This window comes from Hakea prostrata, unplaced genomic scaffold (assembly GCF_041222555.1).
Source record: "Hakea prostrata isolate BN-2017 unplaced genomic scaffold, UWA_Hpros_2 contig_165, whole genome shotgun sequence".
NCBI classification, from domain to species: domain Eukaryota; kingdom Viridiplantae; phylum Streptophyta; class Magnoliopsida; order Proteales; family Proteaceae; genus Hakea; species Hakea prostrata.
In genome coordinates, this window is record NW_028291284.1 from 92,804 (window position 1) to 105,118 (window position 12,315).

The 12,315-nt window shown below is 32.2% G+C and overlaps 2 protein-coding genes across 2 annotated transcripts; both read left to right on the forward strand.

Annotated features, from left to right (window-relative positions):
* The first annotated feature begins 2,651 nt into the window (after window positions 1–2,651).
* Window positions 2,652–3,758, forward strand: LOC148998734 (uncharacterized). The gene is made up of 3 exons (XM_089141756.1): window positions 2,652–2,920; window positions 3,053–3,154; window positions 3,305–3,758. The coding sequence occupies exons 1-3, from the start codon at window positions 2,652–2,654 to the stop codon at window positions 3,756–3,758; spliced, it is 825 nt and encodes a 274-aa protein (XP_088997882.1).
* An 18-nt stretch (window positions 3,759–3,776) lies between these two features.
* LOC148998735 (uncharacterized) lies at window positions 3,777–4,631 on the forward strand. Its single transcript, XM_089141757.1, has one exon. It carries the CDS (start codon window positions 3,777–3,779, stop codon window positions 4,629–4,631), a length of 855 nt encoding a protein of 284 aa, XP_088997883.1.
* Window positions 4,632–12,315: the final 7,684 nt, after the last annotated feature.

Genomic DNA, 12,315 nt, shown 5'->3' on the forward strand with positions numbered 1-12,315 from the left:
CTTTCTTTATGAAATTACTGTTGCCCCCCTCACTTCTAACGGTGTTAAGTGGTTGTTAACATCAAATGTGTAATGTCTATTTTGCCCTTTATTAAAATTAAGAAGTTAAAAAGTATGACATTACCCTCATTTTTAGAAACTATATTGAATGTCAATTATATCCTTAAAATTTTATATTCTACAATAAATGTTAGCTTTGGTGGGACCACACACTTTGTACAATGGTTAGCATATATTAGGAGATTTTCAATTTTCAACTTTGAATTACATTTGATATTTCCTAATATTTTAGTTTCTATTTTAAGTTTTATTTAATCTCATATTTCCTTTATTCGGCGAATTCTTTTTAGAGAAGAAAAATCAAGTATTTTCTTTATTCAGTAGTTTCTTTTTAGAAAAGAAAAATTAATTTAAAGTTAATTTCTATCCATAGTTAATTAAGATTAATATTATAACTTGCAAAAGAGTAAATAAGTAAAGAGATAATTGTAGGGTTATTTTTGGGTTTTTGAAAAAAAATATATAGATGCCACATCATCAGTAAACTAACTGAGCTTAACGGAAGGGGGCATTAGTAATTTTAGACAAAGTTAAAGGTTGGATTAGCAATTTTAAAAAGTAGAGGGGATAAAATAGTAATAAAATCAGAGTACAAGGGGGCAACAATAATTATCCCTATAATTTTTCATGTTAATCACTATATTCAACAACATGACTATTAATATTGTATTTTATAAGTAACATCTTCAAGACTTAAAGAAAGATGGGTAACAATTCTACTGGTAGATAACTCACTCTATTAGATTAATTGCAAGTTAGTAATAAATAACAAATAAATTTTGTATTGGGTAGGTTGATTATCTATGCTAATGTGGGGAAGAGGTACCTGGCAACATCAGTGACAGACTCACCAAGGGGCCCGGGGGCCATGCCCCCCCCCCCCCAATTTTAAAAAAAAATATATGAATGCATGTAATATGTCCTTGTTTTTCTCCTTTTCTTGTAAAATACCAGTATTTGCCCCCCCCCCTCGAATATTGGAAACAAATTTAAACCTTAAGATGAAGGATTTATTTGTCATTCTAATTTTCTATCTAAGGGTTATATTTAAAATCCAAGTTTTAAGGAGGAACCTACTAACTCTCAATTGGAAACTAAATTTCTCTCAAATTAGAAACTAAATTTCTCCCTAAAATTTTTCCCAATTGGAAACTAAATTTCTCCCTAAAATTTCTCTCTACTTATTCTCTTTTCTTCCTATTCATTTTCTCATTCTATCATCTTCTCTAATGACTAAAGTTTTATAACTTCTTTTCTCCTGGAATCAGGATCTTCTCCACACGATTACAATCACTCAACTAGGTATTTTTAATTAATCTCTCTTTTTTCGGTTTAATTTTTTTTTCCTTTCTCCATTGATTTATTTTCTTTGATGCTTTTTTTTTTAATGTTGAATAGTTGAATACACGCTTAATACTTTCTTTTCTTCTTTTTTTTTTTAATATTTTTTTTATATATATCTTTAAAGAAAGTTACCTCCACGGCTCCACCACGTTAGAAACACAACCACATAAACTCATTTGGATTCTTATAAACTCCAGTAGATTCTTAGGCTTTGCTTTCCTTTTGCTAAGTTTGGTTAATACGCTATTCGAGTGTTTTATTTTTATTTTTCCCCTTTTTTTGCTAAAGATTAAATCTACATTAAACTGGAAATATATAAAGAATGATTAGTGAAAATTAAATTCACCTTCTTCAACTAGAAACAGGTAAACAATCGTGAATGATAAAATTAGATTAATCTGATCGATTTCATAATCAAACAAAGAATAATAAACGAAAAATTTTAAATTTATAACACCTCCTTGAGTTACTTCTTAAAATTAATACAACTCTTGAGTCATCCAACTTATCAATCATATAGGAAATCTGGTGAAAAGTATCGATGACACTAGTTGTGGTTAGGAATCATAATTAAAATACTAATGTAAGCAAGATAAACTTTTGAAAAAGACAAGAATAACTTTGAACGAAAAATCTTACGCTCGTTTCTTTATCTTTCACTGACATATGTAAATCCTCACAAAACTTGAGAAAGGTTTATAAATAATGTATTTAAAACTTAGAACGTAGAGATAATATTTGATAAAAAAAAATAATTAAAAACTAACTAGGAAAACTTAGCAATAATATTTCATTATTGCTTTTTTTTTTAATTAAATTAATTATTTTTATTTGTGGTTGATTTGAATTTATTAAGTTTATTATGTATTAAATAATATTATGCATTATATGTAAAAAAAATTACAATTTTAGGAATAAGTTAATTATATACACTTATTAGTGAAGTGATTAATTTTGGAATACAATGAAATTTTTAGAAAAACTTGAGAGGCCTATAGGAGAGGAAAATAAAAGAATCCAAATAGAAATGAATTTTTCTTTTTCTTTTTTTAATAGTAGATCAATGAATCTTTTTTATGTTTACTTATTTCGTGGTTGATTACAAGTTTAGGAGAAGGTTTTATTCAAATTTTCAAATTTAACAATTAATCAAATCAAATGGATATAGGAGAACGAGCTACTTCTACGGCTTCCTTGGGAGTGAATCGAGTGGTGCAGTCGTCAAAAGTAGAAGGATTTGTTTAACTATGGGAAATAAGTCTACCATTGATTCTTTCTTCAAAAGAAAAGGCGTTGAGAATGACGTGGTTGATGCATCATTGCCTACCTCTATTCCTGAGACCTCAACTTGTGAAATACGTTCTAAACAGTCTCCAATACCTGAAAGCGAGAAAAATAATGATTTTGAGCGTGATCCAAGGTTGAGAAAACAAATTTCGGATTATCCAGTTGATCAACATGATGAAATTAGGCGTTGTTACCTTAGAGCTAGACCATATCAGTCTATTCTTCAAGAGTATCCAAAATCTGGGCCATTAAGTCATCCTCGACGTTTTCAATCTTCGTGGTTTAAGGTTCATCCTTTTTTGTTAGAGTATTCTCCTTTTAAAAATGCAGTATTTTGTTTGCCATGTTTTCTTCTCAACAGGCATGGAGCGAACTCTGGACAAGGGACATTCACTATTGATGGATTTAAAAATTGGAAGAAAGTGGGTGAAAAAGAGTGTGGTTTAATAAATCATGTGGGAAGGCAAATCAACTAATGCCACGAAGTTGCTCAAAAGATTGTGCAAAACTTAATGAAACAAGATCAACATATTGATTTGATGATTGGAAATTATACATCTCAAGAGATTGAAAACAATTGACTACGTTTGAAAGCCTCAATTGATGTGATCAGATTGCTTGTGTCTCAAGTTTGTGCTCTTAGAGGTCATGATGAGAGAAAATATTCGTCTAATAGGGGAAATTTTATTGAATTCTTAAAGTTGATAGCTTCCTACAATGATAAAGTTGCAGCAGTTGTGTTGGACAATGCTCCTCAAAATGCATCGTACACATCACCTAAGATACAAAAGGAGATTTTACATATTATAGCAAATAGAGTGAAGAAGGAAATTTGTAAAAAGATTGGTGATGCAAAGTTTTGCTTAATAGTAGATGAATCTCGCGATGAATCTAAAATAGAGCAAATGGCTATCGTTTTAAGGTTTGTTGACAAAGCGGGATTTGTACAAGAGCGTTTTTTTGATCTTATTCATGTTTCAGATACAAAGGCCTTGACTTTGAAGACCGCTATCTTTTCTATCATTTCTCATCATGGGCTTAACATTCACAATATTCGAGGCCAATGATATGATGGAGCAAGTGACATGCAAGGTGAGTGGAATGGGTTACAAGCCTTAGTAGTTACCGATTGTCCACATGCCTATTATATCCATTGTTTTGCTCATCGTTTGCAATTGGCATTAGTTGCAACTTCTAAAAGTGTTGATCCAATTGAGAAATTTTTCTCCAAATTGGTGTCTATTATCAATCTTGCTAGTGCCTCCAGTAAGCGAAATGATGAGTTAAAAGTTGCTCATGCTTCTGAAATTGCATACTTGATCTCCATTGATGAACTTGAAACTGGAAGTGGGGGAAATCAGATTGGAACTTTACAACGTCTTGGGGATACTCGTTGGGGTTCTCATTTGAGATGTATTTCAAGTTTGATAAGTATGTATGGTGCTACATGTGAGGTCTTGATCGCCATGAGGATTAATGGCACTACTTCATCACAAAGAGTTGAAGCAGATTTGGCATACGATACATTAGCCTCCTTTGATTTTGTTATGATTTTGCATCTAATGCAAAAAATTATGAACATCACTGATTTGCTTTGTCAAGCTTTAAAGCGAAAGTCTGAAGACATTTTAAATGCTATTCAACTTGTGTCCAGTACAAAAAAACTTATTCAAGAAATGAGAGATGTTGGATGGGATGAGCTTTTGACTAATGTGATATCTTTTTGTGAAAATCGTAATCTTGATGTCCCTAACATGACTGTTCAGTTTGTTGAAAGGAATGGTCAAGCTCGCCAGCAACATGATGATTTTACAGTTGAACAACATTATCGAGCAAATATTTTTTGTGCTACAATTGATAGCCAGTTGAATGAGCTAAATAGTAGATTCAATGAACATGTTATAGAGTTGCTTACTCTTAGTTCTTCTTTGAATCCTTGAAGCGGATGCAAGAATTTTAGAATTGATGATTCTTGCAAACTTGTAGCTAAATATTATCTTTAAGATTTTACTGAGCATGAGAGAGATCACTTGAAAGTACAGCTACGACACTATGAGATTGATGTAGTCAAAGGTCTAGATTATCCGAACATGTCAACCATTGGTAGTTTGTGTCAGTGGTTGGTGAGGTCAACAAAATCTGACATCTACCCACTTATTTATCGGTTAAGCAAACTATTGATTACTCTTCCCATTTCTATTGCAACTTCAGAACGAGCATTTTCTGTCATGAAGATTATTAAGACTGATTTGCGGAACAGGATGGAGGATGATTTTCTCACAGATTCTATGATGTTATATACTGAAAGAGAAATTGCAGAGAAAATCAGTACATAATTAATTATTGAGGATTTTCGCGATCTCAAAGATCTTTGAGTTCCATTATGAGACACTTGTTTTGTGGCTTTTCACTTATTATTGTATTTTTAAGAATTTAATATAGATTTTGAAGTATTATCAGGACGCTTTCGTTTCTGAATATTAGTACTAAAAATTTCGTAATTATTGTTGGCCCCCCCAATATTGAATCCTGAGTCCCCGCCCGGGCAACATTAGATGGTTGGCTAATGGTCCAAGTTGAGAATACAAAAGCTACAGTGCTTATATTATTAACGACATAAAATTTCACACAAATGATCGTGAAAATAATTGAAAAACTTATAATAGTAGTGTCCTGGTAACAATAGTAATTCATAATGTTGCTAGTAGTAAAGATCCAAAGTATGTTGAAGGAAATGTTGCTTATTATGGCATACTGAAGGAAGTATTGAGATAGAATATTCAACACATCTTAGAGACGTTTTATTTTGTTGTGATTGGGTTAACATTCAAAGAGGAGTGAAGAAAGATGATATTGGGTTTATCCTTGTTAACTTTAATTACATTCTATCAAAACTGAGATGGACGACCCATTTGTCTTCCCTACACAAGTCAAACATACTAACAACTCTCCATTTTAAATAGTCAAAATATTGAACAAATGGTTGTTGATGATCCTCGTCTTAACTGGACAATGACAGATGTGAATGGAACAATAGTTGACACCCTTGTAGAGTTGCTCAATACAAACTAACTTTTGAATTAGAATACGATTAGATGTGTTTTTGTTGGTTGGTTTGTGTTTTGTTTTTCAGTTGTAGTGGTTTAATATCCTTGGTATTTCATTTTCCAAGCTAATCTTATATTTCAAGTTTTCTGATGCTTTTGTTTTGTGTGCAAGACATCATAATTAGATTTGCCTTTGTTAATATAACTCACTCACCATCTTATTTTAGGTGCTTGCTATTCTAATTTCTTTTATAGTTGTTTATTATTAATAATTGAATATCTAATCATAATATAATGATATACTTCTTTATGTTTTTTTGTTAGTGTTTCAACTTATGATTTTTAATGGATCCAGTAGATTCTTCTCCTTCTTCAAGCACTGCAACTTTGAGTGAGAATGCTTATGATATGCTTGTTATTTATTTATTTATTTGGATTATGTGCTTTTGATTTTCCCCCCCTCATATATTGGAAGTCAATTGTAGGGAAACACCATAAAAGGGGTCTAAATGTGTCTTTGAAAATGTGTAGGAAGAAACCAGATGAAGTAAGACATGTGATGGTTAATATATATGGACAGGGAGATGATGGTTACATAGCAAAGTTCATTACTTACTTAGTGACATTAGTAAGAAATGGTTTGAACTTCCCCTATAATTATCACGATTGGAGGAAAGTACCCATTCACTACAAGGAAGCATTATGGAATAAAATTTAGGTAAAATGATTAGCAATTTTACTTGCATTAGTATTTACAACTTATATATTTTTTTTAATAATTTTTTTTTTTTTTTTTTTTTTGTAGAGGAGATTTTAAGTGGATGTTTTGGGTAAGAAATAAGTATATGTCGAAATGGGGCTGCAATGGAAGGCCTTTAACAGGAATTTAAGAAAAGAATTTTTTTGACGATGTTGGTGATATTGATGAGGAAATCAGTAACTGTCCAACAGAGATTTCATTAAATTAGTGGAAAGAACTAATAGACATATGGAATAGTGAAAAGAACATGGTAAGATGTTATTTATTTGTGAAAATATATATTATAAGTAAAAGTCAAGGTTATATAATGCTAATCTTTTAATTTTTTTTTATTAATATACATAAAATGCGTCATGTTAATACCGACATCAGAAAGCTCTAAAAGATGATTTATACTTGTGGTCAAAGAAGCTATGCACAACGTTTTTGCATGAAGGCATGTTTCTAAAATGTCACTTTATTTAAATTATTGTGAACATGCATGCAAACTATTAATTAACACTTTCATTTTTGGATTGAATTTTATAAAAAGATGAGCATCTTGAAGGTGTACGTGGACCTTCCAAGGATAGAGATGTTTTTTGAAACACATATAAGGAAACTATTGATCTTATTTCAGTTGAAAAAATGGTATGCATTTATTTATAAGATTAATGTCTGCATGAATGATATTATATTGTAGTCTTTAGTGGGTTAACTTGGTTGAAAAATGTTTAATGATCAGTGAGCGATTAATGAAAAGTTAGCCAATTTGCCTGAAGAGAATCAAAATGATGTTCTAGTCCTTAAAAAATATCTTGACCACTCATTTAGGACCAGATACCCATGGTCAGGTATGTCTGTGAGGAGCGGGAATAAGTCCAAAGGATTTTGGGCTAACAAAAACCCAACAAAACAAGGAGTTGGATGATAAATTTGCAGAGCTGACTCAAAAACTCTAATAAGTTGAACAAAAAAGAGAAGAGGAAAATAGATGAAAAGAAGAGGAAAAGAGACAAAGAGAAGAAGAAAGGAAATTAGATGCTCAAAAGTATGATGCATTGCAGGAGAAAGTAGAGTTATTAGCAAAATTGTTATTGGACATGAATCATGTATTAAGTAATGATAAACCATTATGTTTCATTTGACCAACGTATAATTTAGCTAACAACCAAGCAAGTACAACTGATTTGGAAATTAACTTTTATTTATATTGTAATTAACCAACATCTAATCAAGTTAAATAGGAATGTAGGTTACACAAAAGTAATCATAGTTTTTGTTTGGTAAGACATTACTCATCGTTAATTTTTGTGCATATGTAACTTACATAAATTAATTTATTGGTGATGCCATTGACTAATTGGTGCATTTTCATTATATGGATTTGGTCTCTCAGTCAGGATTTTTTGTGTTGGCATTGCCACACGCTCTATCTTCCATATTAACAATTATTGGTTGAATTACTTTTCAAACGATTTTTATTTCTAAAAGAATTATTGTTCTAATGGGTTTTTTTGGATGATATAATATTCACGTGGAGAATCTTGCATTCTTTTTTTTTTTTTTTTTCCTTCTTCTTCTTGTGGGTTTTCCATATGGTACTAACTCCTAGTTGGACTCTTTAAGCTTCATGACAATACAAGTTATTGCATTAGCTACCATAAGATTGATTATGAATCTTACTGCTTGAAAGTTAATCTGTTGCTACAACCATCAAATGGATCTACTTATTGAGTCAGACGGCCACAACATATATATTAAAACATGGTTCCAAATTTTGACAAAAATGCAAAATAGTTCAAATCAATACAAAAAACTAAATTGCAAACAATAGATGGACACAAAATTTTAGAGCAAGATAATTCATACCAGCATAGGCATGAGTCAAGAAGCAAGTTGTTGGATAAGGGATTTCTGCATCCTTTTCTAATGTTGTTGGAACTAAAGGGTCTGATGATTTATCCATGGTACTACATGAATTTAGTGTGGTTGCAGTTTCAACTTGTGAACCAGGTCCACTGTCACCATCATTCTCTAAAATAACTATTGAAGGTTCATCAGGAGGGGACTCAACCATCTCAATTGTAGAGTCACAGTTGATAGTGGCATTTTCTTCAATTGAAGAGGGCTCTGGTATTTGTATATGTGAAGTATTGCTTGCACTATTTGGAAAGTCTTCAACAATTTATAATGAAGAACAGTCCTCATCATTTGGAACTACTACCACTGAAGCATTCTCCAGCTGTATAAGTTGGATATAGCTTGGCAGTTCGAACCCTGAAGCATCCACCAGCCTGCAACTCTTAGAGCATTCAAGTTGATATGCTTTTACGACAATGGCTTTGACACAAGAGGCATTAGATTCTCCTGACTTTTTATTTTAAAAAAATAAAATTTAGGTTTGTCCCCTTTTGAAGTAGCCAACATCAACAAGATGTCCACAGGGTGTGTGTTTTGTCTTAGACGGGCTTCTATCTTATTATAAGAACCCTCAACTGCAAGCATCCCCATTTACTTTGACTAGCCCTTTGCTTTGAAGGAAATACCAGAAAAAATAAATTTTTACAAGGAAAGATAATTAGGGATGGAGAAGAATGGGTAGTCTCTCTCCCCCATGGGGTTTCACTTGTTTATCTAGTTGAGTAGATATTTATTCATAATATGATTTCCTTCTTTTTATTTATAAATCATTTCTACATATAACATGTGCTCTTATTTGCAGGTCAAGAAGAAGGGAGTGCAACATTTAGATCTCCCAAGTGCCAAATTTGTCTCTTCCCCCCCCCCTTCTCTTATTGGTGTTTAGATTAACAATGTAACATCAAGTAGAGTATTACATGTAGCTTTTGTATATTGTTATATATACAAGTTGACTTGATTAATATGTATTTTGTATTTATTTTTCTTAAATTTTGTTCTTTGAATACTTTTAGCTTTCTTGGATTTTTTTTTCGTATCCATGTATGTGTATTGTTTTCCAGGAATAAGTGTAATAATAGAAAATATAGGGGATTTAAAAAAAAAAATTTAACCTAATTGGTGGTGGTACATATAAAATTGCTACTAATTTTGAACTTAATTAGTGGCAGATTCACATAAACCACCACTAATTGTCAACTCCATTAGTGGCGAATTCAAGAAAACAGCCACGAAATAGGCTTAGTTAGTGGCCCTTCTCACCTATTAAAGTGGCGGTTGTTGAACCGCTTCGATATGCAAATACTATTAGTGGTGGTTTTATCCGATGCTGTTTATTCCATTTATTAGTGGTGATTTCATTAAACCACCACTATTTACACGATACACGCGCGGTACTGAAAACCGCCACCATTAAATGGTTGTGCATATCGTGGCGGATTTGGTGGCAGTTTTCGGCACTATTAGTGGCACTAATTACGATTTTTTTTGTAGTGCTAATTGTTTTATCAGTTAGGATCCTTCCAATTAATTTGATTGTTTCCATAAATCCTCTTTGTTATTTTCCTCTATGTGGGGACTTTGATGGAGAACATCTTCATGGGTATGTTGCAAATCTATTCACTCTAAAGTTGAATTAAGAGAGCTTGTCTCTTTAGGCCAATAGTTAGTTAATGGACAAAATGGTTAAAACTTGCTCTCACTAAGTCAAGATAGTTTAATTGCTTCTTAGGTAGTCCTACATAAGGGTATTTTTATGAATAAGATTGAGATGCAGCAGGTTGGAATGTTGTGTCTTTATTGTTGACTTTCTCCTGCTGTCTGGAAAGTACCATCACTCCAGTCTTGTGTTTGAACCGGAAAGAAGTTATTCAGCATGCTTCTCTTAGATTGGTTTGATTTTAATTTTTTGGTAAGTGGTTTCAAAATAAGAGGAGGAGAACTTTTATCTTCCTTGGATGAATTTGCCTGGTTACGAGATACTCTCAAGTCTTGTTAAATGTTGAGGAAGTGAGACTCTTGATTTACCATCCACTCCTAGAAGTTTTTTGCTAGTGAATATCAATAAGGGGATTTAGTGTGTCATTGTCTGATTTTTACTTTTGCTCTAATACCGAAATGATGTCAAACGACAAAGAATTGAGGCTAAAAAGAAGATTTGATTGATAAAGGATAATTTTCTCTCTCAAAGGTGTTTAACAAGAATATCAATATTCAACTACCGTCAAAGAAGCACAAAACATTATAGGATTCTTATTGGAGCTAAAACAAAAATTACAAAGTTACAAAAATGCCACCGAAAATGAAAAAGGGCCGACACCCCATAAAAACGACCTTGAAACGTGAAAAATCTACATCGATCACTACAACATTGTGAGTCTTGTTCCCTTGCTCTTTTTGGAGTGACCTGTCAAACTTGACCTAATCGGAGTTCTGGACCTTAAGGAACCGTAGATGCATTAACAACAATAGCTCTTCATCCTACTGAGAGAAGGCAACTAAACTCATAGAGTTCCTTCTAATGGTGAGTCTGTATCATCCTATTGTTGTGGCTAAGGAAAGAGAAGAACTACTCCTAAGATATAAACAAAACAAATAATAATAACAAAAGGGTAAAAGATAAAAGTGTAATTGTCGTTTGCATAGATTATGTTGTCCTTACAAATGCATTACACTGGTAATTATAGATGAATTACAAAACTATCTACCCATAACTTCCCAAACTACCTAAGGATAAGTTCCAAACAATTTGGAGAAGTCAAATTTTAAATATGAAATGAACAAGTACTACTGGTAACTGTTGCAACTACCTCGGCCTCCATAGGTTTCGGTTTGCCTAGACCAGAAATGGTTTCATCCTGGGCTAGCACTCATTTAACCCAATTTGTTTAGTTATCTATCTAACCTATTCACTCCAAATCTTGTTCGCAACAGTTGAAGAATTTTGAAAATTAACAATGATGAAGTTGGTATTCAAGTTGTATGACATGGACCTGAGATCGAGATGCATAGATGCATTCAAGAGCTATCCATGCAGCCTTAGAGGAAGAAAGACCAATGATGTGTGGTAATAAACCTTTTGATAATGAGAAAATAATCCATCTAAGTATTATCTAGTCTTATTTACACTAGACTGCATATTTTGGATTTGGCCTGAATTAGTAGTTGACATCATTGAGTCGGAAAGGAGAGTTTTAGGTGGAGGCGAGACGGATCCATTAACATATCCATATGGATTGTGGGTAAGCAATATGAGAATAAACTGAGATTTTATAGGAGATAGTTTTTCATTTTCTTCTCAAGTTTGATAGGCAAAAAGGAAGCAACATTGGCTCAAACCAACGTTTTGGTTTGTGAGGAGGATAAGGAAGTCATTTTTGGCTAAGGACGGTGGTAATACTGCTCTGATACCAAGTTAGAGAATGAGGTCTTTTAGAATTGAATCACCCCACCTTCAACCATTAGAGTGATAGCTAGTATTTTTAAATATTTTCAAACAAATTTGAAAATTACGTTCACTTACGTGCAATAGAGATTATATTTGGATCAAACACTATAACATGGTAAAACAAAATTTATCACTTATTTAAAATTGGATTCGAATTTTGATTATTCAAACATTTGAATTTTGAATTTTGATATCCTTAACATATGTGTTTACGTATACATACTAGTGTTTTAAAATTATTATGCCCTCTCTTTATTGACAATATAATCTTTCTCATCGTATGTTGGATAAGGTAGCCATTTAAAGTTAGGGTCCATCAAAAATATGGTGACATATTTGAACTCAATCTGATGCATAATAAGGTTTTCTTTGCTCAATCTCTTGGACCTTTTCAAATTGATTTTTTTAAGGGGCGTCTCTACCGTAAACAAATATATTTTTTCACTTTAAATTATTTTTTGAAGTGCCTC